Source organism: Sturnira hondurensis, unplaced genomic scaffold, assembly GCF_014824575.4.
Source record: "Sturnira hondurensis isolate 20B ecotype Veracruz unplaced genomic scaffold, ASM1482457v3 Scaffold0000880, whole genome shotgun sequence".
Classification (NCBI taxonomy): Eukaryota; Metazoa; Chordata; class Mammalia; order Chiroptera; family Phyllostomidae; genus Sturnira; species Sturnira hondurensis.
In genome coordinates this window covers 4,401,107-4,428,872 of record NW_028073511.1, presented here as the reverse complement: position 1 = coordinate 4,428,872, position 27,766 = coordinate 4,401,107, and the positions used below count along the sequence as shown (strand labels likewise).

Genomic DNA, 27,766 nt, shown 5'->3' with positions numbered 1-27,766 from the left:
CATACCCAAGGGGTGGCTGGCAGGTTGGAGTCAGGGAAGCCACATTAACTGTGTTTGTCCTTCTCCATACTCTCTTCCACCCCAGACCCTGCTGGACATGGTAGAAAATTACCCCACAGCTTTGCGGAGCCTGGTGTTGGCTGAGAACAGCATTAGCCCAGAGCTGCAGCAACAGATCTGTGACCTCCTTTCTGAGGGAGAGGAGGAGGAGGAGGTGGCAGGGGGGCCTGGTGACACCCAGGAACGAGAGAGGGGGCGGGAGCCTGCTGCCCACCAGAGGGGAAGCAGCTCCTGGATGTGCCCTAGTGGTAAGAGCCCTGAGGGTTCATTGGAACCAGGTCTGAAGAGACTGGGGACCTGGGAGGATGGGTGTGGGAAACCTAGGCCACTTTTTTACTATTTATGGTCCCCACTGGAGGAACAAACGGTATTCTAAACACTCCTCTGCCCTTCCACAGATCCCAGCTCTCAGATGGTGCTAATGACATCAGGACTAGGGGACAGTCTGTTGGCTGAGACCGAGATGTGACTCTCCACTTGGGCTTCTGCACATCATTACATTTTTCTCTGTCCCCAGCACCTTGCCCCAGATACCAGGGTTAGGCCCTGGGGCTTGGGAGGGAGGGGTTGCCTGGGGCTCTGGCCGCTCATGGCAGTGGGGTGGGAGGCTCTGAAAGCTGTGAATTGCCTTGAACCCAAGACAATGGCTCTGGACTTGCTGGCAGCTCTGGCTGCAGCCCACTGGCTTGGCTGGGAAGAGATTTTATCAACTTTACAACCTGGCGTGTGGCTATGGTCACTGGGGGGCTTGGCAGTAGGGGAGGAATTGGAACTACCATTAGATACCACTAGGGGGCAGTCCCACCCCACAGCCAAAGCATCCTTTGACACAACCACCCCACTCCCACCCACCACCAGCAAAAGGTCTCAAAACGGTCTGGTGCAGGCCTGGGACTTCTAGAACCTAGGGTTCTGAGGTGACACCTTACACAAGCCCTATAATGATATAACAAGGGTTTACATCCAGAGCTGAGCTGGACTGGACCCTACCTCAGGAAGATTGGAAGCCCTGTCAAGGTTATTTAAGGTGCAGCCCCTCCCAACTGCCTGATGCTCTGTGCCCAGGGAAGGCCCAGGCAGTTGGGGCAAGGCAGAATCACTAGCAAAGAGCAGGACATCACAGAAACTGGGAATACTCAAGAATGGAGAAAAGAATGGTCATTAATAGACAAATAGACCATACCAGTAAAATAGTTTTATTTAATTTTAAAATAGTCATCAATGTGAAAATTCCCCAAAGCTGGGAGTAACAGTCTAGAGCCAAGGTTGGGAGGGGGGCCAGGCCTCACCAGGAGCCCAGCTTGAGGCCTCCGAGTCCCATCCCACACCTGCTTCCCGAGGGAGGAAGAGACAACTGAAGAGAGCCCTGAGTCAGCCCTCTCCCTCACCCTGGAGGGCCCCACTGTGCCAGGCCCCCTGAAGGCAACAGCTTGTGCAGAGGGTTTGGAGAGGGAAGAAAATAGGTTCATTGAAAACAGAAATTAGAGGTTACTAATCCCAAAAACACTCCCCTCCCCTCCCCCCAAACCCCTCATGGCTATGAAAGGATGATGGAGGATGAACACTGATGTGATGAACTCTCAGCTCCCCAGAAGCCCAACTGGGGCTGGACCGATAGGAGGAAAGGCCTTGAGCCCAGCTGTATGTTACCTTTGGAGAATAAATGTTTTAAGAAAAAAGGGGGAAAACCCATGAGGCAAGCTGGTGGCAGTCAGTCAATGCAGCTGAAAGGCCTGGTGTGGCCCACTGCCTGACCCAACCGTACAGGGAACAGAGCTGCACAGGCCTAGAGGGAGTCAAGTTCAAGGCCCTGGGCTGAGAAGGGGACCTGGAACTGCAAGGGTACAGGCCTCCCATAGTCCCGGTGCAGCAGTGGCAGGAAGGCAGGCAGGGGTCCTAGTCGAGCAGGTTGCCCTGCTCCTGGGCCTGGGTCAGGCTGTCCTTGCGGTGCAGGTGGTGTACCCCCATCCTCTTGGGGCTGCGCTGGGGGCGGCTGGGGCCGGGGAGCGCCCAGCTCCTGCCCTCCGTGTGGGAAGTGCCTGACCCTTTCTCTATGCTACTATCACTGGGCAGCAGGCTTTGCTGTTCTTCCTCAGGGCTGACAGGCAGGTTCAGCTCTTCCTCTTCTTCCTCCCTGGGCAGGCCAGAGTCAGGTTCTGTTGGCAGGAGAAGCCCGCTCTCACAGGATGGGGAAGAATGTGCCCGAACCTCCTCATCTCTGTCCGTGGAGTTAAGAGCAAAATGGCGCTGCAGCTCAGACAGCGCATCGTGTCCAAAGGCTGTGCGCTGGGCCGCAGTGGCTGGTGGTGGAATGCGGTCCACGAATGCTCGCTGCCAGCTTGCCAGCAGGTCCTCTTCAGAGCTGGCAGAGCTGACAGGAGTGCTGAGTGTCAGGGGTGCTGGGCTGGGCTGGTGATGCGGTGAGGCCTGGGCTGAGGCAGGGCTGCTGGGCACTGGGTTGGGTCGGGCTTGCTCACTCCCCTCCTCCACCAGGCTCAGGGAAATGGCCTGGCGGGTGGCATAAGTGCAGTTGGGCAGGGGGCTGTTGCGGGGGATTCGCACTTTATCCTCAGAGAACTCTATGACCTTTCGGCCAGGATACAGAGGGTGTGGTGGAGACGGGGTAGGGTAGGGGCTCAGCTTCTCACAGGCCGGCAGTGGCAGGTCATCCTCTGGGGAGGCCCCAGCAGCACTCAGAGAGTGGCACTCCCCATTGGGTTGTGGGGTGAGGCTGCCAGGGGCAGGGAGGCTGGCTGGGTCACCTGGGGCACCCCCACTCATGTCTACATGCACAAAGACATCCTCAGCCAAGGGGTGCCCAGCACTGCCTGACTGGGCCGAATTGAGCAGTAGAGACTCTGGCTTCTCCAACACCCGGGCAATGACCGAGGTGGGTACCACAGCCCCTGATGCTAGGCTGGGGGCAGGACCTGGGCTGGTGGCCTCTTGATCACTGTGCAGATGTTTCCGAACCATGTCCTGTAGCTTGCAGGGCAGCTGGGGTAAAGAGCAGAAAGGAAGAGACATGCATGATCCCAACCTAAGACAGGCTGACTGAGGGCAGAAGTCACGGTACCACGCACAAGTGTAAGACCGCTATGTGCTCGGTACTTCGCTACGCTGAGCCTGCAGAACGCCAGGGTATATCCGCACTTCACGGAAACATTGAGGCTCAGAAGGGGCTAAATAACTTGAGGTTTCGATTAACACCACCATGATCTAAACCCAGAACTGATCCTAAGGCCCACATGTGCTGAAACTTCTATGTCCCCTATCTTAGCAGTAGCTGCTGTCCAAAACAGACACAGGTTTAAGGATCTGTAGTGACTGGACCCTTGAGAACGCCTCCACTCCTCCTGTAGGACCCATCACCCTTAAGCCTGAGGATCCTGAGTCTAGAGTTTGCCCCTTGGGGTGGGCGGGCGTCTCTCAATGTTCTCATGGCTGATAGCTCTGGCCACTCCCTCCTTCCTGCATGGGATCCTGGAGTCCCCCTGTATCTGTTCCAGAAATACCAACAGGGCCAGCCCTTGTCCTGGGCCCTTGTCCTTGTCCTGTATGACAGCATACAGGACACAACCAGTTACAGAGCTGACTGGCTTGAGAGGAGACAGGGAGGCTATGGGGATGGAGAGAGATGGAGAAACCAGAGTCAGAGGAGTCCCAAAAAGACTGGACTGGCATTGCTGGGGTGGGAACTGTACTCACATCAGCAAACTTGTGGTTACGGAAGTGGGACTTGTTGCACTTGAGGAGCTGCACAGCCAGGTTGCAGTCCAACCGGTACCGTTCCTGCAGATACAGACGGGGCTCAGAGCACAGCCCTGCCTGAGGGAGTGGGGCCGGGCCGGGCCAGAACAGAGCCGGCCCCAGGCAAGGAAGGCCCTGGAGGTACACGTACATTGAGCTCCTCCAGCTTGTTGATGGTGTTCTTGGCATCCAGCAGCTTGTTGGTCAGCTCTACAATTTCCCAGTCCAGTGTCTTCCTGTCCATCTCAGCCTTCTTGATCTGAGGCACAAGACTTGTGGTGAACCAAGTCCACGCCCTAGCCAGCCCCTCTACCCCCTCCCAGCCCAGAGACAGGAAGCCACAGGTGCTAGGGCAGCCAAGGCAGACAGAACAGAGGCAGACGATGGACAGACAGAAGGAGATGGAACACCTCTCCTGTTCTCCGGGCTGTGAGGTGGGGTGCTTTCTGAGCATGACCTGCTACCACTTGGGCCCAGCAGTGGAGGCAGTGTATGAGCTGCCCATACCTTGAAGGAACCCTATGCACCAGGCAAGGCAGCTGGTACCTGAGAGAAGGTAACTGCAAACCCAGGCAGGCTTCAGCCTATGCAGGTAGCTGTTTTCAGGATCAGGCTAGGAAGAGGGAGGAGGGAGTAGGCTGTGGGGCAGCTAGGGGAGCCTGTGAGATCATCTAGTTGAGCTGGGAGGGAGCTGCAGGCTCAAAAGCAGCATTCTGATCTTCAGCTCATAGGCCGGGTCTACAGCCCTCTTCCCTAGAATGGCTTGGGCTTGCAGCCACAGCAGCCGAGAAGCTGTGTATATTCAGTGGTGACATCAATCACTACCTCTGCCTGGGCCAAGAGCAGGCTCCCAGCTGTTCCCCAGGAAGGAGGCACTGACTATTGAATGGGCCTCACATAAGGAAGAGGAAAGGAGTGGGCAGAGAGAAATGACCAGGGCCCCAGCAGTCCCTATCTCAGTGGAGGAGGAGGACAGGACAAGGGAGGAAACACACAAACTCAGACGCAACTGCAAAAATCCAGCTGTGGCTAAGAGAGGCCTGAGAGGAGAGTGCGGCAGCAACGGTGGCAGCATGAGGGGGAGACGAGGAGAGAAGAGAAACAGTGTGAGCATTAAGACAGTACCAACTTGCACAGCACACTGTGGTCCCCTCCCCACCACTGCCAACATCCCCTCCCCAAGCCCCAGGGCAGAATGGCATTCCCTTAGCAAGTCCTAGCCCCCCCACTATGCTGTAAGCACAGTGCCAGCCAAACTGCCCTCCTGGACAGATTACCAGCGCATGCAGCTTGTCCTCCAGCTCCTGGTTGGTCCTCTGGGAAGCTGTGTAGCTGTTCTGCAGCCTGCAGAGGAACACAAGGCAGACCCCTGGGTCCTGATCTTGTTCCTCGCACCCTGTTCAGCTTCTCTTTTGTAAGGGATCTTGGGCAAGTCATTCTCCTCCCCAAACTTCTTTTCTCACCAAAATCAGATGATCTCTGAAGCCCCTTCCAGCTAGCTCCCAATGAACGGGAGATGCACACATGCGTATCCCAGCCCCTCATGCCCATACCTGCGGAACCTGTCCTTAAATTTGTCCAGCTCCTCACGGCTCTGGCCCAGCTCCAGCTCCAGGCAGTCCTGCCCGATTTCCAGCTCACGCTCCAGGGCCTCGGTGCGCCTGGTGGCCAAGGCCAGGCGCCTGCGAAGCTCCTCATTCTCCTGCTGCAAGAGCCTGGCAGGGTGAGGGGTCAAGAGCAGAGGGGCATCAGAGATAGGAGGGCCATCCCTGGAGCCCCAGGCTAGTCAGAAAGGAAGGAATAGGAATGACAGGAAGACAGGCAACTGGGGTCAGGGGACTCCTTGAGATTCAGTCAGTCTGGGGCCGCAAATTCCATAGGCCTACTGGACCTAAGAACACAGCCTGGCTGGGGGGGTCCCCTTGAGAGGGGGGCAGAGGGGACAGGAGGTGGTAGTCCAACCCCCACTTGTTGGAGAAGAATGAGAGGACAGAATTCCCAGTCTGTCTCTGGTTACAGCCGAGCCTGCAGCAGCTCCAGTTTCCCCACTACACAATTAGGCTGCTCCATTATTAATCTCTTGGACGTCCAGCCCAGAACTGCCCTCCTCTCGAGGAGGCCTTCCGTGGCTGACAGACAGGGTTTCAGGGAGGCAGCTGGCACAGGAGAGTCAGGAGCTGGGGAAGGGCTCACTGCCAAGAGCAGGCCCTCAGAGCCATCCCCTCCTCGATTCCAGGTTCTCTTTAAGCCTGTGGAACAAACCTCTTTTTCCAAAAGGAATATCCACAGCAAGCCTCCTCCCAGAGTCCCTAAAATACCACCCCCACCCCAACATTTACCTCTACCTAACCCAAGGAAAAGCCCAAATACCCCAACAGCCTTGCCTGGAGCTAAGAGGGGCAGAGTTGAGCAGGCTCTCGGGCAGCAGATACTTACTTCATCCTCTCTGCGTCAGTCAGGGACTCCTGGGCACAAAAGAACAGAAGCCTGAGGCTCAGCTCTAGACCCAGCCTCCTTCTTGCCCACCCTCCAAGAAGCCCTGGAAGGGCTTTGGCCACTTCTGAAGCCTAAAGACTCTCACTGCAGAACGGGACTGAGTGGGTGCCCCCTAGAGATGGAGGCAATCCAGTAATGCCCACACAGGCCTGGATCACTCTCTCTCCTGCCAACTAGAAGATTCAAGAACCCTTTCCAGCCCTCACCCTCACACACATCAGCTCCAATCCCTCTCTTAGGCCTAGAATCAGTTGCAAATAAGTCTTAGTACCCACACTACCTCTCCCAGGGATAAAGAGAGCCTCCCAGCTGTTCCCAGGATGCTATGAGCCTTGCAGGCATGGCAGAGACCTTCCAGAGAAGAAATCAGGCTGAGATGTGGCAGGGTTACAGAGGCTTGGGAGGAACACGAGCACGGGTAAAGGAGAACTGCTGGGCCAATCCGGACTGAGATGAGTGAAGTGTCTCGTCTTGCTTTTGACCTCCTGCCCCATCCTCCTGAACCCCTTAGTTGGTCATGGCCCAAGAGTCAGGGCTCAGCCAGACACAGAGCAGAGCAGGCGTGTACTGGCAAGAGGGAAATGTTAACGGGCCCACTTCAGATTGAATTGGCTGCTCCAAACACCAGTCAGGGTCCAAAAATGAGGTAGGCAGCTGAGACCATGGACTCTGGAGCCACTGACACCTAGATTTGATCCTTTTCTATCACACACTGGTTACATTAACTGCACTGAGCCTTAGGGTCCTCATCTCCAAAACAGGGGGAAGGCCCCTTGGGTGGCACCTAGCACAATACCTGGCCTTTTTATTTACTGTTCTCTGAGCTAAAGTGGGCAAACCCTGGCATCTGTGCCAAGTCTGACCAGAGTGGCTGTGGCATGCCTGGTTCTCAGCACGTGCTGACAGTCTCTCGGGTTCTGTGAGTGCACCCCATGTACTACGACAGGGTGGGAACCCAGGAGCGAGACAGATAAACCACCGCGACATTTCTCTCCTCCTGTCAGTAAGCCTAGTGAGGGAGGGTAACCGATGCATTAACGAATGCTGCCCAAACAACACAAAGCCGGAGGAAGGCCGGACTTCTAGGGACAGTGAGGAACAGCTGGTCTGGTGGAATAAGCTGGAGCACCACCTCCCAACAGCCCCCAGAGAGGCTGTGGGATGCACAGCTCGCTCCGCCAGGGGAGGACCAGAGTCTTGGCCTCCAGCGGGTTAGGGTCCCTCAGTCCAGGGTCGGGGTACCAGCCTTGCTGACCTCCTGCTCCAGCTGAGATCCAGGAACTTCCAGGCGTAACTCCCGATGCTCGGGTGGCGCCTTCCGGTAGGGTTTCTTAGCAGGGGCTGCACTGGTCATTCTGGGAGGTGAGGACTCCGTGACCTGCTGAGGGGAAGCGAGGACAGAGGAGCCTCAGAAACAAAGGCAAGAGGCCTCTGAACGAAAGGAAAAGGATGGTAGAAGGGGACAGATGTAGGAGCCACCAGGCAGGCAGCCAGCCAGGCTTGGGCATGCTGGGGTCACGAGAAGGGTGGACTCCAGTGTAACAGCACCTACGGAATCGAGAGAGCCCTACGGGGGTTCAACGGGAACAGACAGTGGGAAGGGCAGGACACAGAGCCTGCACACCAGGAGCACCAGGAAGTCTGCGCTGTGCAGAAGAGGGCGGGGAGTCTGAGGCAGCTGCCTCTCTACTTGTGGGCGCAGAAGAAAGCCTCGAAGGGGAAGGTGCTCTCTATGCATCGGCTTCCTCAACTCCAAATTGGGGTAAAAACGGCACCAACTTCATAGGGTATTGTGCGATCATATAAAGCAGTGAGAACAGTACCTAGCACTGAGGAGATGGTCAATGTTAGCTTACAAAAATAACCAGAAAGTAAGGGTTTGAGGACATTCAACCAGCCTAGACTCCTCAGTGGGGATCTCTGAGCTTGAGAGGGCCCTAAAGACCAAGCCTCACTGGCCTCCACCACGCCTTTCACCAGGTCCCGGCCAAGAGGGGCCACCTACCTGCCCCCTCTCCTGCCAGCCTCCCCAGGAGAGCCACATGGTGGGGGTGCAGGCCTCACCGGAACATACCGTCTGTCTGTCGGCAGCGTGCTCTGTTCTGCTGGCCGGGACTTAGCCCTCGGCTCTCCACATCCCACGGCCCCTCCACTTCTTCCTCTAGCCAACAGCTTCTGAAACTGGAGAAGGGAAGAAAGCAGAAACTAGGCGTCAGCCGCCTGTCTGTCAGTGCCCCGGGCCACCCTGCCCAGTGTGGGACCAGGAAGGCCGCCCAGGGAGAGCCAGGCAGAAAAGCATGGGCAGGGGGCTGGAAGAGGACGGGCCACACTGGGCTCCCGCCGTCTCCGTGAGCACCGCCCATGTGCAGCCGTGTGTGTTCACGGTCTCGGCGCACCCACAAGCCCAATCCAGAAATAGGTCAGGTCTGTCCTGTCCCCACCCTGCCCCACATCTGTTCTGTACACCTCCCAGGCCTCTTAGAGTCTAGAAACAACTAAGAAGTTTGGAGAACATGGGTGACAGAAGAGAATACCAGGAAAAAGCCTAGCAGAGATGTAAGATGCTCCTGGAAAGAAAGCTCCAGAAGCAGCCACCGATGACCTCTGTGTACGGCAGTGGCGAACAGACTCTGAAATGAGAGGGCCGAGTGTGACTGAGAAAACCTAGAAAGGCAGCCATTTAGATCAATGACAGTGCTCACACAGGGCGACGACGATCCCCCTCACCCTCCTCAGACAGCTGGCAGGTGCCCGAAGACATTTCTGGTTGTCACAACAGGAGTGATGCTCCTGGCCCCTAGTGGGTGGGGGCTAGGGCTGCTGCTGACTGGCCTGTAACGCAGAGGGCATCCCCCACGACAGAGTCAGTGGCACACAGTGTGATGGCACCAAGGCCGAGAAAGTCTGGCATAGAACACCCATGTCTGGGGAGCTGAGACACCGGGGTTCCGGGCCCAGTGATGCTTCTGACACACCACTGTGTGGCCTTTGTTCTCTAGATATGACTGTGTGTCATCTGCACAAGGTGGCTGCACTGAGTGACCTGTGTCGTCCCCTCCAGGTTCTTGGGGTTCCAAGCTCTGCCCCAACCTGCAATAAGCTGGACAACAGCAGGGGGCAGCAGCCACCACAGGGACCAGTGGAGACAGTAACCTCAGGTAGCCTTCTGGGCAGAAACAATCTTCCTGCCGCCATCCACCTCACCAGAGCCGGGGGCTGAGGGAAACCTTACGGGCTAAAGCGTGTGCTCCTGCTGTTGGGACATGCCCTGGCCATGACTCCTGTCACATTCCAACAGGGCCTAAGGCAGGAAGAATGGTGAGGGGTAGAGAGGGCGGGGAGGCAGGAGCAGCCTCCCTCCTCTGTCTGAACAGTCTGGTCTCTGGCTGGGGGCTCCCGGGGACTGGGGTGTGACAGCAGGCACGAGCCGCCAACCTCCGCCCCTCTGACGGTGAAGCAGAGCATGTCCCCACAGGGCACGAGCAGCATGCTGTGCTGGGCTGACTCCCTGTGCAGGAATCTGGGCGGGCCCGAAGGGACAGTACATTCCTGGGGTGTGGGAGCAAACAAGCCACCCCACAGGTTCCCCAGGGCTACCCCTCCAGATGGCCCCAGGGTGAGCATTCCTATGGTCTGGGGGACAGGCCCAGAAAGCCCCAACCAGCCTGGGTACCTGAGCTCTGATATTCAGGGGGTGGAAGAGGGGTGTGTGTGTGTAAATTAGAAAAGGGGTAGAGCCAGAGACAAAGGAGTAAGCGTTACAGGTGGCCATAGACTCTACAAACCCAGGGGAGGCCCCCATACTGGCTGCAGCCCGCTCCCCATCTCTATAGAGAATCCAGGCCCCCGCTCCTCATCTCATCCCCTTGGCTGAGTGGCCCCCTTCTCCCTGCAGGCGCCTTTGTGCACCCCCCTCTATTCTCAGCTGCTGCTTTTCTTTCCTGCCCTGTGCCTGCCGATGCCCGCACTGTCCTCTAGGCGCCAGAACATGTTTGTTTACGGGCAGTGGGTGGACAGGGAGGACACTGGCCGCTCAGGTATCTGGTAATTCTACCCGTAAGGGCAGCGGCCTCACTGCATGCTCGCAGCCCTCACTCTAACTGCCACACACCCTACAGCTCATCCTGCCTCCCCCTGACAAGTCCCCAGGCCCCCAGGCCCATAGTCCCGCAGCACACATCCCCAGGAACGGTGGGGAGATGAAGGGGGTGGTTCTCACACCCAGCCAAAGCTTTCCCTTTCACGCACGTCAGTCACAGGGAGGGGAACCACTCCCAACTGGGGAAGCAGAGGCAATGCCCACTAGGGAGACAGTCCACAGGGAGCCCGCCATGTCCCCAACACAAGTCCGCAGGAGTCTGTGCCACTCCCTGCCCTATGTCCACAAACACCAGTGCACGTCGGGACCTAGTTCCAACTCCTGGGACCTGCTAAGTGCCCTAGATCAGCCTATAGGCGTGACTGTCCCAGTGCTGAATAGGAACAAAATGAGCCTGGCAAGCTGCTGTCCTTGACCAGAAGCGCTACCAGGAAGGGCAGACCTGGGCGTGAGAACAATGCTAGGCAGAGAACAGGCAGTAAAACAGGCAGCAGCTGGACCCCAGGCCTACAAGCTGGGAAAAGATGAAAGGTCAGCTAAAAGGCAGCAGAGCAGACCCTCCCAGCTACGAGGTTCAGCCTCCACTGACCACACATCCTCCACCCAGAGGTTCCCAGGTGGCCTTGTGGTGTTTCAGCCCAAGGAGGAGTTCAGTCCTGCATGGAGAAAACTCCAGGGAAAGCAGCTGGACGTTCACAATGGGCCCTGGGCCCTAAGGAGCAAGCAAGCCACCTCTGGGGTGTCTCAGCCTCTTGGTGCCCTCCTTCAGGGCATGTTCAAGAAACTGGTCTTCTGGAAAGTCAAGAAATTGAGAGGGAAGGATCCCACTCCTCATCTACCCAAGCTTCAAGGAACGGGGGGCAGACGGACCGGGGATGTGGGACCACCAGATCACATGCTGGGTCTGTACTACAAGTACAGCTGTGCTCTGGGAAAGGGGCTGAGGCCTAGGGTAAGACCTCTGGCTGACCCAGTCTCGTCTGAGGCTCCTTGGCCTGGACCTGCAGGCACTGTGGAGGGAGACACCCAGAGCAGTAAACCCTCCCCATCTCAGGGAAGTGAGGTGAGAAGGAAACGCAGCTCTCCTCACCCCTCACTGCCCCCCACCAACTCCGCCTTCTCCTGCCTCCTCTGCATAGTACTCATTCTTCACTCACTCAAAATCAGTTTGGAGAAGAGACTCAACCCCCATATCTGCTGGGGTGGGGAGTGGGGTGATTAGCTTCCTAATTGCCATGTTGCAATCTGCCAGTCGGTGCACGATGCCTGTTGCCACCTGCCCTGTATCAAATACCTTCTCCCTGATTACAGCCCATGGGGCATGATTAGCTGCCTCCAGAGAACAAAGTCTGCTTTCATTAGAAATGGGACTCGCCGCACGCATAGTGAACCTGCACTGTGAACCTGAACAGCTGAGCAGAGAGTGTAGACAGAGACAGATATAAGGAGAAATGTGTGTCAGAAGTTGGCGGAACAGTATCCTCGAATCAGAGGACAAAAAATTTGCCGAGCATACCTGCTCCTTTCTGTGAATATGAAGTACGTGTATGCGACCAGGAATTCCACTGTGGTCAGGAATCACTGTTGCCAGAGATGGAGCAGCATAAGGAGAAGACTCTTCAGAATCCCGATTCTCTTCAAACCACTGCCTTACTTCTACTCCCAGCAAACCCACAGGAGGCAACAGCAAAAACGTCCAAGCTCAAGAGCCAAGGACACCCTCTCAGTTCCTTCTGCCATCTTTTCTGTGGGTTTGCCCAAGGCACAGGGCAAAGTTACAGGTGCAGGAGAGGAAGGTCCAAGCATCCCTCTGAGGGTTCAGAGGCCACCTCCTCAATACTCGCCCAGCAGAGGGAGACTGGAGTAAATCCAAAATGGGTGTGGTTCTTTGGCTTTTCAAACTTCTGCCTTCCCCCATGGGATGTCTCCTCCAGCTTCCAAGTTCTGCTCCACGACTTCATTCCACTGCCCTGCCCTACAGAGTCTGAATGCCACCCTGCTCGCCACATCACCCCTGCTCTCTTTAGGAAATTATGGCACCAACAGTTTACCTGAGCTCAGGCCATTGCCCATCCTAATGATACGCCTTTCTGCTCATAGCTGTCACTGAATCAGGCAAATGGGGCACTTGAGGAGTCAATGAACCCAATCTTCTCAATCATGAAGGGCCAATACATTACCACCAAAATCATTATAGCGCTTCTTCATAATGCACTCAAGAAAACTCAGAATCAGCAATCACTACTGCTTTTAAAGTGACAGGAAAACCAGCCCATCTTCAGAATACCCCAGCTTTGCTACATGCTGCCTTAATTCTCTTGGAACCCAGCAAGATATAAATAAACAATAAAAATAAATACAGGCCCTTCCTTAAGCCCCTAAGCAACCACTAAAACATGAATGTCTGATCACACTGGGACCAGGGCCTCCTCTGTGGGAATTGTCCAGAGGAAAGCTACTGTCCTCAGCGGTATGTAGTCTCTGAACTCTGCAAGCATGGAGGAAGCTGCACCTCAAGCCCTTGAAATCCAGGCTCTACCTCCAACCAAGGCACAAAAGCACAAACTACCACCCTACAAGGCCCAGCCCTGTAACCAGGTGAGTCGGCAGGGGCCCCCCTCCACCTGGACTGTCAGTGAACAGCAGAATAGTCTTACAGCACAGTGAGTAGACCCTACCAGAGCTGTTGGGGCTCAGCTTTCCCACATGACCCCCGGGTGTCCCTCCTGCTTGCCGTCAGCCCCCAGTTTCCGGCATGCAGCTGTTCCTGAGATACATGAGCAAAGCCCTCAACAATCCTGGGCGCGTGGCAGGCAAGCAGCCAGCAGCTCACAGGGTGGGGCCTGGGCAGGCTCTGCTCTGGGCTCATGACTAGGCTGGAAGATGCCAGTCTGTGCCCAGACCAGCCCTGCTGCCCCTCCAACAGCCAAGCCTGCCACCCCTCTGGGCAAGTACAACCTCACCCGCTTGGGACAAGCTGCCTGTGGCCCTGACCTGGCCTTTTGCCTGCTCTAAGCAGAATGGATTGACAGGTTTTCAAACTCCAATAGGGGTGGGGATTTTTCTGCCACAGAATAATCCTGAGGACTCAGAACTATCACTGGCGACCTGGAGTGCTCCCCTGGCTCCCCACCTGAACAAATACCTCAAGTCTATCACCTGCCTTCAACCAAGCAAACCAAACCTCCCCTCATAAAGGGAGGGCCAATCCCCCCCACCCTCCCCCCCCGCCAAGATCATAACCAGCACTTGACAGTAGTCCCCATACCCACTCCACAGCTGGAAACGCAAAGTGAGAGGCAACCCTGAACTCTGGCTCCCCTCCAGTCTCCTTCGGTTTTCCTGGTCAGAGCCAAGCCACAAACCCCTCCAGCTTGCTCACTCCATACTCTAGGTCCCTAGACATCTGAGCAGCATCTACCAGCTCTCATACTTACACATTCCCACACCGTGCTAGGAGACAGCCCCCATGCCTTGTCCCTCCTAGCCCAACGGTATAGAACCACTGTGAGGGCCCACAGGTCTCAAGTTTCCCTATCCAGACTACCCCATACTGCATGGCTTCCAGATACTGGAGACACAGACAGGCTGTCTAAAGAGTTACCTGTGCAGAAAACCAGGGAGCTCCAAGCAATTGGCCTTCCTGTTATTTCCAGAACCCCTTTGTCCTCTCCAACCCTAGAGGGAGACAGGAGTTTGGTGGGAGCTTCTCCATGGCACGGTGTTCGCCAGTCTCCCAACCTGAGGCCAGAGCCTCTCCCAGGCTCACTGTGGAATCCAAAGCAAGTCCTGTTTCCTTGGGCTAAGGTGCCCCTCCCAGCTCTTCTCGGCTAAAGTCCACCGAAGCTCCAGCCATGGAAGACAGTGGGGGACCAAACTCCACCCACTCGGCTTCCCAGAGTAATAGTCACCAGTGGGAGCCGTATCTCAGATGGTACCTGGCTCTGGGCTTGGTTTCAGTTTAAGAAGCTTCACACTTCTATCCAGGGAAACTCACAACTAGGTTCAGGTTTTCCTCAACCTCCCTAACCCCAAAGAGAACCTTGCAACTAATGCTAAATTATTTAACCTGGAGTGAGAATAATGGGGACACCATTCAATCTTCCCCTCTTGAAAAAGAAACTATTCAGTCTCGAAAAAATTCCCATCTATCTCTGAGGCATCAAACAGCATGCTAACTGAGGGATATTTTCTAACACCATGGTGATAAAGGCATGTTAAACAGAAACTACCCAATTCTGCTTTAAGAAAGAATGGGAAGGGCCCTGGCCGGTGTGGTTCAGTGGATTGAGTGCTGGCCTGTGAACCAAAGGGTCACTGGTTCAATTCCTAGTCAGGGCACAAGCCTGGGTTGTGGGCCAGGTCCCAAGTACAGGGCACATGAGAGGCAACCACACATTGATGTTTCTCTCCCTTTTTCTCCCTCCCTTTCCCTCTAAAAATAAATAAATAAAAATCTAAAAAAAAAAGGTAAGAGAGAACGGGAAAGCATGGTACTGACTGAGGGGAGGCCAAGTCCAGCAGCAAGCTGACAGATGCACAGGTAACCCTCCTCTCCTGGCCATGAAGGGGGTACATCCCCACCCACAGCAAGGACACTGGGAAGATGGAGGGAACCCAGTTATACGGACCAGAGAGCAGAGGAGATGGCATGAGGTAGGCTAGGGGGAGGAGGCAGGCAGACTATGGGGAGGGAGCGAGGACAGGGGCACTGCTGGTGGCATTCCTAGGGCAGGTTAGCTTGCCCAGGTCAGACTCACAGGGTTAGTGTCTTCTCCCCAAGCAGCCAGCAATCCTGGTTAGCATGGTTAGTGACAGACTCATGGCAGACACCCTCCAGGCACTCCATATAAACAGACAGCTGGCTTTGTGAACAGTCCAACTCCCAACTCCAGAGCTGCAAAGAGAGAACAGAAGGAACGCCAAGCTGCAGATGACCAGGGCACACACTGCGCTCTCCTGATAGGGAAAGCTCCTTCGGACTTAGCACTAGACCCTCAGGGGCTTCCTCCCGCCCAGAAACCATGCCAGGCACAGAGGAGTAACACTCCCCTGCCACCTGATGAGTCCAGCTCACTGAACCCACATAATAAGGTTCTCTGGCTGGTCGGCTGTTGCAAAAGGACCACTGCTTATAGGGGGATAGGGGGCTGTTCCTATCTCGCCTATTCTTCCAACACTGACACAAGGCTACACCAGAGCCCTGAAAGCTCTGTTAGAGCTTTTTTCTTAAGAACAAAGCCACCCACAGCTGCAGCTGCTACCCATCCCATGCCTGTGCTAGCAGAGTCCACCCCACCACCTCCCACGGGCTCTGAGGAAAAGGACCGGGAGAGAACTTGCCCAGGGATCAGACACTGCAACAAGAGCCGCATGGAAAGCACAGTACAATGGGGCTGTGTGTGAGGTGGCCCAGCTCTGGGCCAGTCAAGGGAAGGGTGGCACACTGCCACCTTTCAGTTTTGGAAAGGGCCAGGGGGACAGCTCTTCCCAGGGAGCTGGTCCCAGAGGATCCTACAGAGCTGAGATAAAGGCTGTGCTATAGCCAGGCTCCCCAGATTCCAACAGGGACTAGTCCACTCTCTCAGAATGAGCAACAGCCTGAAAGGCAAGCATTCTCCTCACAGTAAGCCCAGAACCACCCAAAGGGAAGTCGCAGGCCCTGGCCTGTAGATCTCCGGGCAAATGCAGCAATGACAGTGGAGCCCCAGAGGCCCCACAAGAAGTGACCCCTGGGGCAGGATAGGAAAGCTTCAGCAAATGTATCCGTGAATACTGTTTGTGCTTAAAAGAGAAAGACGTGTTGTCAAGGGGAAAAAAACAGGGAGGGATTCCCCCTTCTGTCTGGGTAGCACTGCAGATGCTGAGATGACTTGGGGTGGAAGGGGGAGAAGAGTGACCACCCTGGCCCCACATATGGCCCCGACTCCTCTCCCAAGCCCAGGTTAACGATTAACACAGGCATGAGAAGCCTCCAGTAGGCTTCCAACTGCCACTCACTGGGTTCCCCCTATTGCTGTGACAACTGCCCCAGAGCTCCAAAGGCCAAAGGCTCCAAGGCTTTCTCAACCATAGAGGGTGAGAGAACCATCAAAAAGACAAAGAACGCTTGCTGCGGGCTCTGACCTGTTCCCTGGACTGATAGGAAAGCATGGCCATGGACAGGTCACCTTCAGAATCCTCACCCACAAACTACTACTAAGAATAAGGATAATCAGCACCAGCTGGGTTGGTGTGGTTTGCTTTCAAAAGGTAGAGTAGCAAGTGAACTGGCTAATCCAAGGTTTCAGAAACCAGGGACTGTCTGCAATGAAACAGAGGTTCAAAAATCGGTAATTTTACTCTCTTCCCAGCCAAAAATAACATTGGACTGAGGGGAGAAACAAACATAAGATAAAGTGTTGGTGCCCACACGATGCTTATATCCATTCTGAATCCCACCCAAGTGCACTTCTGTGCAGTTTCAGCTCAGAATAAAAAATGGTCCCTCAGAGATAACCAGAGGGCCGCTGTGCCCGGAACCTGCAGCGAAGCCTCTCCGTCCCTCCCAAAGAGCTAGCAAGCACCAAAGGGAACCCCCGAGCTGGGAGGAAGGCTACGACCAGGCTCCTCAAAGGTTCCAACAGGGACTACTCAACCCTAAGTGACTCGTTAGGTGAACAGAACAAATTGAAGAACAGTACGTATTATTATTGAGTTTTGTTTATTTTATAAGTAATACCTTATTAGAACTGTCTAGAAGGATACAAAATGATTAGAAAAATAAATGGTTAACAGTTGTTAGAATTAGTTCCCTATCTTTGGGGAACAGGCTTACAAAGGGGCAATGAGGAGGGTTTTTTTTACTTTTTATTTTGTATGTTTTTCTGTTTGTCTTTATACAAAGACACACATGTATGACAAAACATACACCTCCCAGACAGACAAACAGACAAAAGCCCTCTGTCCGCACTGCACTTTCCCATTCTGGAACAGTTCTCCCTTCCACTTTATGCCCTTTGATCCTTGCAGCCTTATGAGCCCACAGACAGGTGGAGCTCCCCCATTCCATAGTGACAGAGAGGATAAGAGACTTGCCTAAGACCACAGACTGGGACAAAGCCCCGTTTCCAACTCCAGTGCAAAGCATGGAAAGCAGTCATCTCTAGGGAGCCACAGAAAAGCCATGACAGTTCTGTCCTTTATGGATTCCAAATGTCACTGAGAGCAGGCAGTTGACAATTTTGAGATAGTAACTAACAAAGAAGAGGCCTCACTCTTCTACTCATGGCCCGTCCAGGAGACTCAGTCCCTTTGAAGCCTAAAAATATACAGCACAATCCAGTCCAGGTGGCTCAGCCAGCTGACTCTCAAATCTGCTTAACACACAATATAGCTTATCACTCCTACCGAGGCGCACTCAGTGAAGATGTGCCACATCACTTTCAGCTCTTCCTTTTGGCCTTCTGATTGTCCAGGCATCATGAGGTTGGAGCCAGACCTGGATGTGAACTTGGAGCACACCGATAGAACTAGTGACACAACCAGAAAAGCAAGAAGGACACAGGGGCACTAAAAGAAGTTTAATGAATAACAAAAAGGACGCCAGCAGCCAAAGACTTCGAGATGCTAATTCAGCAAGAAAATATACCAGTGGCCCTGGCCAGTACAGCTCAGTTGGATGGAACGTCATCCCGTAAACTGAAAGGTCACGAGTCTGATTTCAGGTCAGGGCACAGGTGGCAGGTTTAGTTCCGTCAGGGCACAGAGGAGAGACAACGGATCAATGTCTCTCTCTCCCTCACTTCCCCCCTCTCTAAGATCAATAAGTATGTCCTCAGGTGAGGATTTAAAAAAGAAAATATACTGTGCTCACTTCAGCAGCACATATATTTTGTTCTAAAATTGGAACAATACAGAGATTAGTATGGCCCCTGTGCAAGGATGACACGCAAATTCGTGAAGCGTTCCATATTTTTCAATGAGATACCACTTTACACCGGTCAGAATGGCCATCATAAACAAAGCAACAAACAAATGTTGGAGAGGTTGTGGGAAAAAGGGGACCCTAGTCCACTGTTGGTGGGATTGCAGACTGGTACAACCATTATGAAAAACAGTATGGAATTTTCTCAGAAAACTAAAAATGGACCTGTCTTTTGACCCAGCAATTCCACTGCTGAGATTATATCCTAAGAGCCCTGAAACACCAATCCTAAAGAACCTATGCACCCCAATATTCATAGCAGCACAATTTACAACAGCCAAGAGCTGGAAGCAACCTAGGTGCCTGTCAGTAAATGAATGGATCAAAAAATTATGGTACATATACACAATGGAATTCTATGCAGCAGAAAAGAAAGGAGGAGCTCCTACCTTTTGCAACAGATTGGATAGAACCGGAAAGCATTATGCTGAGTGAAATAAGCCAGGTGTCGAAAGACAAATACCATATGATCTCACCTTTAACAGGAAGCTAAAAAACAAAACAAACAAGCAAGCAAAATAAAAATAAAGACACTGAAGGCCCCGGCTGGTGTAGCTCAGTGGATTGAGCACAGGCCTGCGAACCAGAGGATCGCGGTTCAATTCCCAGTCAGTGCACATGCCTGGGTTGCAGGCTGGTTCCCTGCAGGCCAACTCCCAGCAGGGGACGTACGAAAGGCAACCATACATTGATGTTTCTCTCCCTCTCTCCTTCCCCTCTAAAGATAAATAAATAAATAAATAATCTGAAAAATTTTTTAAAAAAATAAAGACACTGAAATAGAGAACAGGGGGACAGCGACCAGAGGAGAGAGGGGAAGGAATTTCAGGGGGAAAAAAGGGAAGGATTTACAGGAACTAGTATAAAGGACACATGGACAACAACTAAGGGGGTGGAAATGGAAGGGAGGGGGGATAATGGGGGGTGGGATGGGATGGGAGTAAAAGACAGAAAACTGTACTTGAAAAATAATTAAATAAAAAAAAAGAAACACACACACATACAAAAAAACAATAGGAAGATTTTCTTCTGGGCTATTAATAAAATGTGACTTTAAAATGAAAAAACCCACATATGGAAAACAGGAAATATGTGGTAAGATTTTTGTGAGAATTAGCATGATAATGTATGTAATATATTTAACATACATCTCAAAAAAAAAAGAAAATATACTGGTGTGTTTTGCCTCCTCTTTTAACCTGTCCTGCTGGCTGAGGGACGAATGTTGAAATAAAAAGGCTGAAAAGGGAGACAGCTGAAGCCAAGCACCTGGAAGACCATGTAACCACATTAACTCAACCCTGAAAACCAGTTAGCAATGCTATTGTTAATACTATCATCTTTTGTTTATGTAGGACTTTTCTTCGTAAGCAGTTCAAAAGGCTGTCCAGACTAAGTCCTATCTGCTTCAGTCTCCCTGAGGAAGGACTGGTGGGGTCACAGTAACCGACGTTCGGCACCTACTGCTGCACTTTGCCGTGTACAGTGGTCTCCAGTGTGTAGTGCGCACAAACATTTTTTGCCCAAACTTTCAGGAAAATCATCTTTCGTTTAATCAATTCAATTATTTATTTATTTATATTTAGATACTTGGTTTTTGTATTATAAAGGAATTTTAGCATTTATCTTTTAACATATTATGGTACAAGAAATGTTATGTAACAAATAAAAATCCACAAGAACAGATACAAGGTATTTCAGGTACTACCCATGTATAATGCGCATTCTTATTTTTCCCTCAAATATTTGGGCAAAGAAGTGCACACTATGTGCATCACACTATGATATGTGGGGCCTAAATGCCTTCGGTAAAAGACCTCGGCCCTAAGAAGCTTCAGAGAGAGACGACCTCGCCCCCAGTGGGGGAGGGGCAGGTTAAGAACCACTTGTGTGCATGAACAATAATTAAAATTTTTAAAAAAGAAGAAAAAAAAGAATCACTTGCATTACAGTGTGGTGAGTGCTTTGAGGGTGCAGAGGAGAGCTGCCCGGCTAGGGCAGGGGTTCAAGGACCAGACAAGAAGCCTGCCCTCCTTAGAAGTTCTTTTTTTTTTTATTACAACCCCACACAAGCAGGCGTTGCTTCTGCCGGACACTGTATATGTCTTATTATATCATAGCATCACAGTAGAGTAAGTTCCAAGCAATCTGATGATGAGTTTTGAAGAAAGGCTGATGAATTAAAGAACTTACTTTCTTCTAAAAGACTGAAGACCACAGGAATATTTTACCTCAATTCCTTAGGATAAGGTTTCTTAGAAGTAAAAAAAAAAGCATTTATCTTCTGAAATAAGCATAGTACTTGAGTACTACGTCCATTATGTAGTATTGCAGAACCTATTATTTCATCAACATTTTCATTAATTTGTAATAAAGTTTGAGATTTACTACTCACACAAGATAAAACAAGGGCAGAAGTCTGATCTGAAGAGAATATTCGAAGCATCTCCACACAGCGACCCTCTGGGTCAGTGCCCATGAAGAAGCTTCTGAGGGCAGCCTGCCCCACCTGCCTGGGACTCGAAGTATGAGGAGCGGGGAGCCCCCTCAGAGCAGGCTGGTTTCTCAGCCTTATGAAGACTAACAACACACTAGCGACAAACTACTACCTCCTATCCCCTCTTCCAACTTCTTCCTCACGTGCTCTTTCTTCTCCCTTGTTTTTTGCTTCTTATTCATCACTCTTCACTCTGCTTTTTCCTTTTCTATTATCACCTTTCCACCTGTTTTTTCCTTCTCTTCCTGTGTCCTTCGCAATTCTCCTTTTCCTTTTTCAGTTTTTTCCTTCTTAGTCGCTTTGCTTCTTCCTACCCAAACTTCCTTTTTCCTAGTTTACTTTCATATCTTCCTCATTTGATTTTAAACTCACCCCGGAGGACCACGTGGCATCATTTTACAATTAAGAGGTCTAGGCTTCTAGAAACAACTTCCCTTGGTGTCCACTGAGAACGGGTGCCCTAAGAAATAACCCCGCCAACTACATGGAAAATAAAAAGGCAGAGAGGACAGCAACTCTCTCAGCCACCAGTGTGATGTCTGGGGAGTACGTGAGTTAAGCCAGTTCTGTGGCACAAGATCATCATCAAAGCCTCAATGCCTAGGCCAGGTAACTCAGCTGGTTACAGCATTGTCCTGATACGCCAAGGTTGCGGGTTCCATCCACTATCGAGTACACACAAGAATTAACCAATGAATGCATAAATAAGTGGAATGATAACAAAAAAGCCCTAAGAAAACTGATCCCCCTAAAATCTGGCTTCCTCAAAGCCTAGATGTGCTCTACCTGCTTCAGCCAACACTCTTCAGTTCACAAAACACCAAGAGAAAAAAAAACCCACCAGGAGAAAAACACAGATCCTCAAACACACCATCCAGTCATCCACAGACTTAACTACATTACAAATTCACTATCTACCCACCCCCACCTGTACTCACCAAAGTCACCACGAATCTTGAATGCATGTCATGACCCATCGAAGGAGTCATTACAACACAAGATTGTGGGGAAGCATCAACAATCTTTTATTTCACACAGGCTACTCACTGACAGTGTCCCCAACCTCACCTTTTTTATTGCTTCATCACAAGAAAGGAAACTCTCAATTTTACTCCCACCTCAAAAATGCTCCTGGCTACCTGGCGCAAAGCAAAAGGCTTATTCTAGTTTGAATAAAACAAAGCCTTTTCTTATACACTGAGTTTTTCAAAATGGAATTCATTTATTTAACAAATATTTACTGAGTATCTTCCACATGCCAGGCACCATGCAATATGCTGTAAAACTTACTTTCTCTAATGCTCAACACTCCTGCAAAAAACATCATGTCACACTTTATAAGGTCCGAGACCAAGGGTCGTACTGGTTAATCACTTTCCTAAGTGCTTACTAGCTAAGTCCCATAGCTGGTAAGGGGCAGAGTCTGGATTTAAACTAGGTCTGCCTAGCTCCAAAATCAGACTCTTAATACACTGCTTACCCCACTCCCAACTCTCCACACCCCCCCACACTTCCGGTCTTCCCCATCTACCCACCCCTACCCTGGGACCAGGGAGGGTCCCTCCTCTAGAGGGGGTTGGCTCAGTGAAAGAGATGGACAAGTCAACAGAGAACTCACCATACAGTAAGTGCCAGAACAGGGGCTCAAACACAGTGTTGTGGGGGCCAAGAGGAGGAAAGGAAAGCAGGGAAGTCTCCTCGTGGGAGGTGACAGAGGAGCTGGGTCTTCGGAATGGGCAGAGTTTCAGAGACATGGTAAGCATCATGCAGCGAGTACAGTGCACAGCAAAGAAGAACAAAGTAAATGGACAGCCACAACACGTTCAGGACAGCAGGAAATTTAGAAGGAAGAACAGGACAGATGTAGCAGCAACTCGGGCGACAGGGTTGGGTTTGGGGCAGAGTGTAAAGAACTGTTTTTGCATGCCTGGCCAAAGAGTATAGACTTTATCCTAAAAAAGTGGAACCCATGACATTCCTAAGGGAAGAGACATCTTTTTTTAAAATATAAAAATAACTTCAGCAAACAAGATAGAATGGAGTGGGGCAAGACTGCCCATCACACTTCATTTGTTCTACATGCACGACAGCACTAGAAAGTACCTATTATGTGCCCTGCACTATCCTAAATAGGAAAATACAATAATGAATAAAATACAGTCTCTTTTCTCAAGGCACTTAATAGTCTTGTAAGAGTCAGACAAGTAAATAGGCAATTACAATGCAGGATAAGGGTTAAAACAGAAGCATAGAAAAAGGGCAGTTAAGGGGGGATGGGGTCCCAAAAGAAGTGACATTTAAACTGAGATGTGAAGGACAAAAAGGAAAGTAAAGAGAAGAGGGGGAATGCATTCCAGAGAGCAGGACCAGCACTTGCAGATGCCCAAAACTAGAATGAGGTGAGTTCAGAGTGCTGTTCAGAGGCTGAATCTGGGTGAGAAATGAGGCCTAGTTTACTCAGGGGTCCTTGGCACCCAAAATGTGGTAGAAAGGATGCAAAGGGATTAGATTCGAAGCTAATACATAACAAGGGGTGTTGTGAGAGGAAACTGATTTAGACAACTAAAAGTAAACAGTGAAGGGAGAGAATCAGCTCGAAATCCATCTGACTTCACCCTGCAGTTTAATCTTTTGCTAAAATGTGACCCCAACTGACAAAGTATGAGGACTTCTACCAAAACAGAAAGATGTGCTCTACAGAGGTAACATGTCTCAGCGTGCTGCCCGCAACACAAGATAAAGCACACTATCCAGAGATATGTGGCTCCTAAGTTACTGGAGGAGGGCAGCAGAGACTGACAAAAATCATGTGTGCCACGACGAACAGAAAAGCTCATCACAGGACTGGGTAGAAATTCCAAGGGAAAGCCCTAATTCCTGAACCCCCAATCCCCTGAAATCTGGTTAGACACCAGGCATGTGCCTACTCTGTTGGCAGCGTGGAGAGTCATTCACTAAAGAAAAAGATGGGCCCTGAGGGTGAGTTAAAAGACAGGACGTGACTCAGAAAGAAGGGAAGAGTGAGTCTTAAATACTCTCCACCCCTCAACCCCCGCAAAAAAAGAAGAGGGCAAAGGAAAGCCAGTCTATCAAACTGGGGCACACCTGTGCCCCAAGGCGGCACAAAGGCCTCCTGCCTGACTGAAGGAAAAATGATGAGCACTGAGCCATGGTCTTCCTCAGCAACACAAGCCTCAGCAGAGGCACATTCACTTTCCATTTTCTTTTTAAGCTGGGAGGGAGAAACTGTTTAAAATACCATGCATTTTTTTCCTGTGTAGTTTGCTACTTGCTATTTTTAAAAGAAAGATGCAGCCAGACTGTCCATGAATTTAACATGATGCTTCAACTGCTCATGTTAGTAAGCAAAGTCAGAAATGAGCTTTATATTTACATGTACATTAACACACACACATATACACACTCCATTAATTCATGCTTAGTGTTAGTCCTAATGTTAGTTTGCTCACCCAACCCAGGCCCCAGGTTTTCCAAAAGCCAAGTCGAATCACAAAGAGAGAGTCCAGATGTGGCTAACACAACACCGAGGTCTCTATCACCACAGTCCCAGCATAGTTATTATTTCTAACAGGAAGGAGACAGCTGTGATAAAGAGATCAATTTCTAAACACTTTTTTAAAAGATTTTATTTCTTTATTTTTAGAGAGAGTGGAAGGAAGGAAGAAAGAAAGAGAGGTAGAGAAACATTGATGTATGTGAGAAACACTGATGATTGATGGGTTGCCTCTCAGGTCACAACCCAGGCATGTGCCCTGACTGGGAATCGCGTAGGCAACCTTTCGGTTCACAGGCTGGCGCTCAATCCACTGAGCCACACCAGCCAGGGCTAAAACTTTTTCAAAGAGCCACTAGGCATATTTAATAGTTAACTTTATACTAGATCCCAAAAAAGGCGGTCAACTGCCAAGCCAGATTGCCTGGTATCAAATCCCAGACCTGCCACTTACTAGTGTGGAGACTTTGAGCAACTTACTTAACCATTCTGCACCTCTATTTACTCATCTGTAAAATGGGGATAATAGCAGTATCTAGTTCACAGCGTTGTTATAAAAATTGGTTAATGCATTTAAAGCACTCACAAAAGTGCCAGGCACATAAAATGTGCTCAGTAAGCACTACTGTTATCATCATCACTCAAATACAAAGAAGATAATTCTATAGTTTCAAAGCTTCAGCAGGAAATCATTGGCATTTTAACATTACTTTAAATAGATTAAAAAGCTGTACTTCCCAGCCCTGGCTGGCGTAGCTCAGTGGATTGAGCGTGGGCCTGCAAACCAGATGATCACGGTTCGATTCCCAGCCAGGGCACATGCCTGGGTTGCAGGCTGGTTCCTTGCAGGCTAACTACCAGCAGGGGACTCACAAAAGGCAACCATACATTGATGTTCCCCTCTCTCCTTCCCCTCTAAAGATAAATAAATAAATAAAAAGCTGTACTTCCCATTTCTTTTTTTTTTTTTTTGCAAAGGATTGTATTAATTTATTCGCTCATTCATTCGTTTGGCGAGCACTTCTAGAAGACACTTGCTGTGCTAGATATTTTTCTGGGTGCGCTGGAGGAAGGTGAAGCCCTCGCTCTTAAGGAGCTTACATGCAGACTGAAGGGACCCTGTACTTCCCATTTCTAACATCGGGATAGCAGCCCAAACAAGTTCAGATCCTCCATAGAGAGAATACAAGTTCAATCATGAAGCAGAAATCAGTGCTGAGATCTAACATAAAAACAACAAACACATATTGAGGGTCAGGTACTATTCTAAATGCATTAACGTATTAACTTATTTAACCGTCATAACAACCCTATGAGATAGGTACTCTTACCAAACCCATTTGGTTGATGAAAAAGCTGAGCCCCAGAGCACTATGTAATTTCTAAAGGTCACAGAGCTACAAATGGCAAAGCCAGGACGTGAACTACGCACCCTGGCTTCCAAGTCAGTGTTCTTAACCTGTATGTGCACTCACCACCTTGTCCTTGCTGATGACAATTTCCAAGAGGACATCCACAAAGTGCCCTCAGATAGAAAAGGTTCCTAACCTTCTAACAGATCACAACTAAACAGCGTCAGTGCTTCCGGTACCTGAAGGTACTGAAGCTGGCTTAGTAACAGAGATATGCATTGGCCTATCTGGAGTCAGACATTTTGGGGGTGGGGGTGGGAAGTAGGAGCAGGAGATGGTTAGTGAGATGTCCTAAATCAAACCTGACTTCCCAGTTCAGTCATGGAGCAGATGTCAGCCTTGAAACAGGCTTCAGTAAGAAGCCTACTTCTAACTCTGGCTTAAGTATAAGGACAGGGCATCAGAAAAAGTGAGAACCATATTCACTGCATTCTGTGGCTCCAGACCCCTTTCTTTTTCTCCAACCCCAAGTCCCCTATCCCTAAAGCCATGCTTAGTTTGGCTAATAATCTGAGTTTTTTTTAAATATGGTCTGATGAGAATACTAAAGAGAAACAAGCTACCAAGAGAGAGAAGGGCAAGTTCTACAGTCCTTTGCTTCCATCACCACATTGGTCCAGAATGTAAAGCAGTTCTCAGATACCAGGGTCTCGACAGTTATGTAATAAACATTCCTAGAGCTTTACACCAGTCAGCCTGACCTCTTACCATACATCGACCTCGATTTTGTCTCCCTAATTCCAAACTGCCTTTCTTCCTCCTCTGACCCAACCTATCACCAAATCCACATCCCCAAGAACACTAATGAGCCCTTCTTACCAAAAGAAAAGATAAAAAAAAGTAGAAATGCCACAAGAGTGAATTCAGGAGTTGGTGACAGTAGATACCTAAATGGTCAGTGAACACCATCAGAAATTTGTTTTCTCCTGACTCTCCACCATTTGTCACCCACAAATCTCCACTTCAGGCAGGATGCCAAACTGCAACTGTGATGGGAAGACTGAAGAAGATACAGTGAACATGTAGGAAACTGCTTGTGACAGGAATATGTTAAAATATTTTCAGCTTCATCCCTAGGCCCTTGCCCATGTTTGCTTGCATGGCTAAAGGTACACAAGGCTCAATTCTACATCTTACTCTCAAAAATCACCGTGCAATCTAAGCAGAACACTAATTTAGGGACCACAGGCAAAGGGCAACGTCTATAAAAGAGCGCCCTCCTCAGATTAATTGATTCTCAGCATCATTCAGAGCCCATGCATCCTGCTTCCAGGGTGCATGACAGCCTGTCACCGGAGGCCACCTTACCCGCTCTGGGGTTGGGCTTGGGCTAGTTGCTACCTCTTCTTCCAAGAAGGCACTGTGATTCTTCCAGTCCCTGGGGCCCCTGAGTCTTCAGCTGAAATTGGGGCAGATGCTTCTATAAGAACTGTGGAAAGGCTGATTTAAGTGTGGAAGATGTTCATTTGACTGGCTTTAGTTCCTTCCTTACCAAACCTACCCATCATACTCCAGGTTTCACTTTCCGCTTCCCCACTATGCTCCTCCACGGAAAGACCCCATTCCTCTCCCACCAGCTTGGTACAGTCGGACCTCGGCCACATGCTCCAGGCTTCTTTAATCTCGGTTAAAAAAAATTCCCCTCCAATTCGTGACTCGGCTCCTCCATGGCCTGCACATCTACTTCTGGTACCCTGCCCTGGACCCCTCCCCCAGGGCTGCCATTAGATCCTAGGGCCCCTCCCTTCCCACCCATTCCCCCTCTTTTTCTTTCTCCCCCGAACTTTCCCCCATTCCATTTCCTTTTCTCAACTCCGGAACTAGACCCTCCTCCGCCCCTACTCCATGCTAGTGTTCCCACAATTTCCTCCCCAAACCCCAGCCTCCCCGCCAACTACTCCCATCCCACAACAAACTTTCTTCCGCAGCCCGCAACCTTCAGAACGCCATCTTGTCGCGGGGCAGGCCGGGT

At 50.9% G+C, this 27,766-nt stretch overlaps 2 protein-coding genes and 1 non-coding gene across 12 annotated transcripts in view; 2 read left to right on the top strand and 1 right to left on the bottom strand.

The window, feature by feature from the left end:
- Window positions 1-1,740, top strand: part of LRRC73 (leucine rich repeat containing 73) — a 4,724-nt gene extending 2,984 nt beyond the window's left edge. For both annotated transcript variants that reach the window (XM_037053696.1, XM_037053687.1), the window contains 2 exons: window positions 86-308; window positions 459-1,740. In XM_037053696.1, coding sequence (XP_036909591.1) covers window positions 86-308; window positions 459-529 — 294 coding nt within the window. In that variant the 3' untranslated portion in view covers window positions 530-1,740. The remainder of the gene's footprint in view (window positions 1-85; window positions 309-458) is intronic.
- TJAP1 (tight junction associated protein 1) lies at window positions 1,238-27,766 on the bottom strand. 9 transcript variants are annotated; one of them, XM_037053586.1, is made up of 13 exons: window positions 27,711-27,766; window positions 15,166-15,302; window positions 14,010-14,083; window positions 11,922-11,986; window positions 8,371-8,487; window positions 7,562-7,687; window positions 6,247-6,275; window positions 5,364-5,525; window positions 5,088-5,154; window positions 4,821-4,850; window positions 3,962-4,069; window positions 3,769-3,852; window positions 1,238-3,057 (listed from the first exon to the last, which is right to left on the bottom strand). In XM_037053586.1, the coding sequence occupies exons 2-13, from the start codon at window positions 15,252-15,254 to the stop codon at window positions 1,957-1,959; spliced, it is 2,052 nt and encodes a 683-aa protein (XP_036909481.1). In that variant the 5' UTR covers window positions 15,255-15,302; window positions 27,711-27,766; the 3' UTR covers window positions 1,238-1,956. The 9 variants fall into 9 exon arrangements, with proteins under 9 accessions (XP_036909481.1, XP_036909520.1, XP_036909546.1 ...); XM_037053625.1 differs by lacking the exons at window positions 11,922-11,986; window positions 15,166-15,302; window positions 27,711-27,766 and adding an exon at window positions 27,103-27,279 and having other exon boundaries at window positions 8,381-8,487; XM_037053651.1 differs by lacking the exons at window positions 11,922-11,986; window positions 14,010-14,083; window positions 15,166-15,302 and having other exon boundaries at window positions 27,711-27,731.
- Window positions 18,253-18,363, top strand: LOC118994470 (U6 spliceosomal RNA). The gene has a single exon (XR_005068054.1). It is a non-coding gene; the product is annotated as a U6 spliceosomal RNA (small nuclear RNA).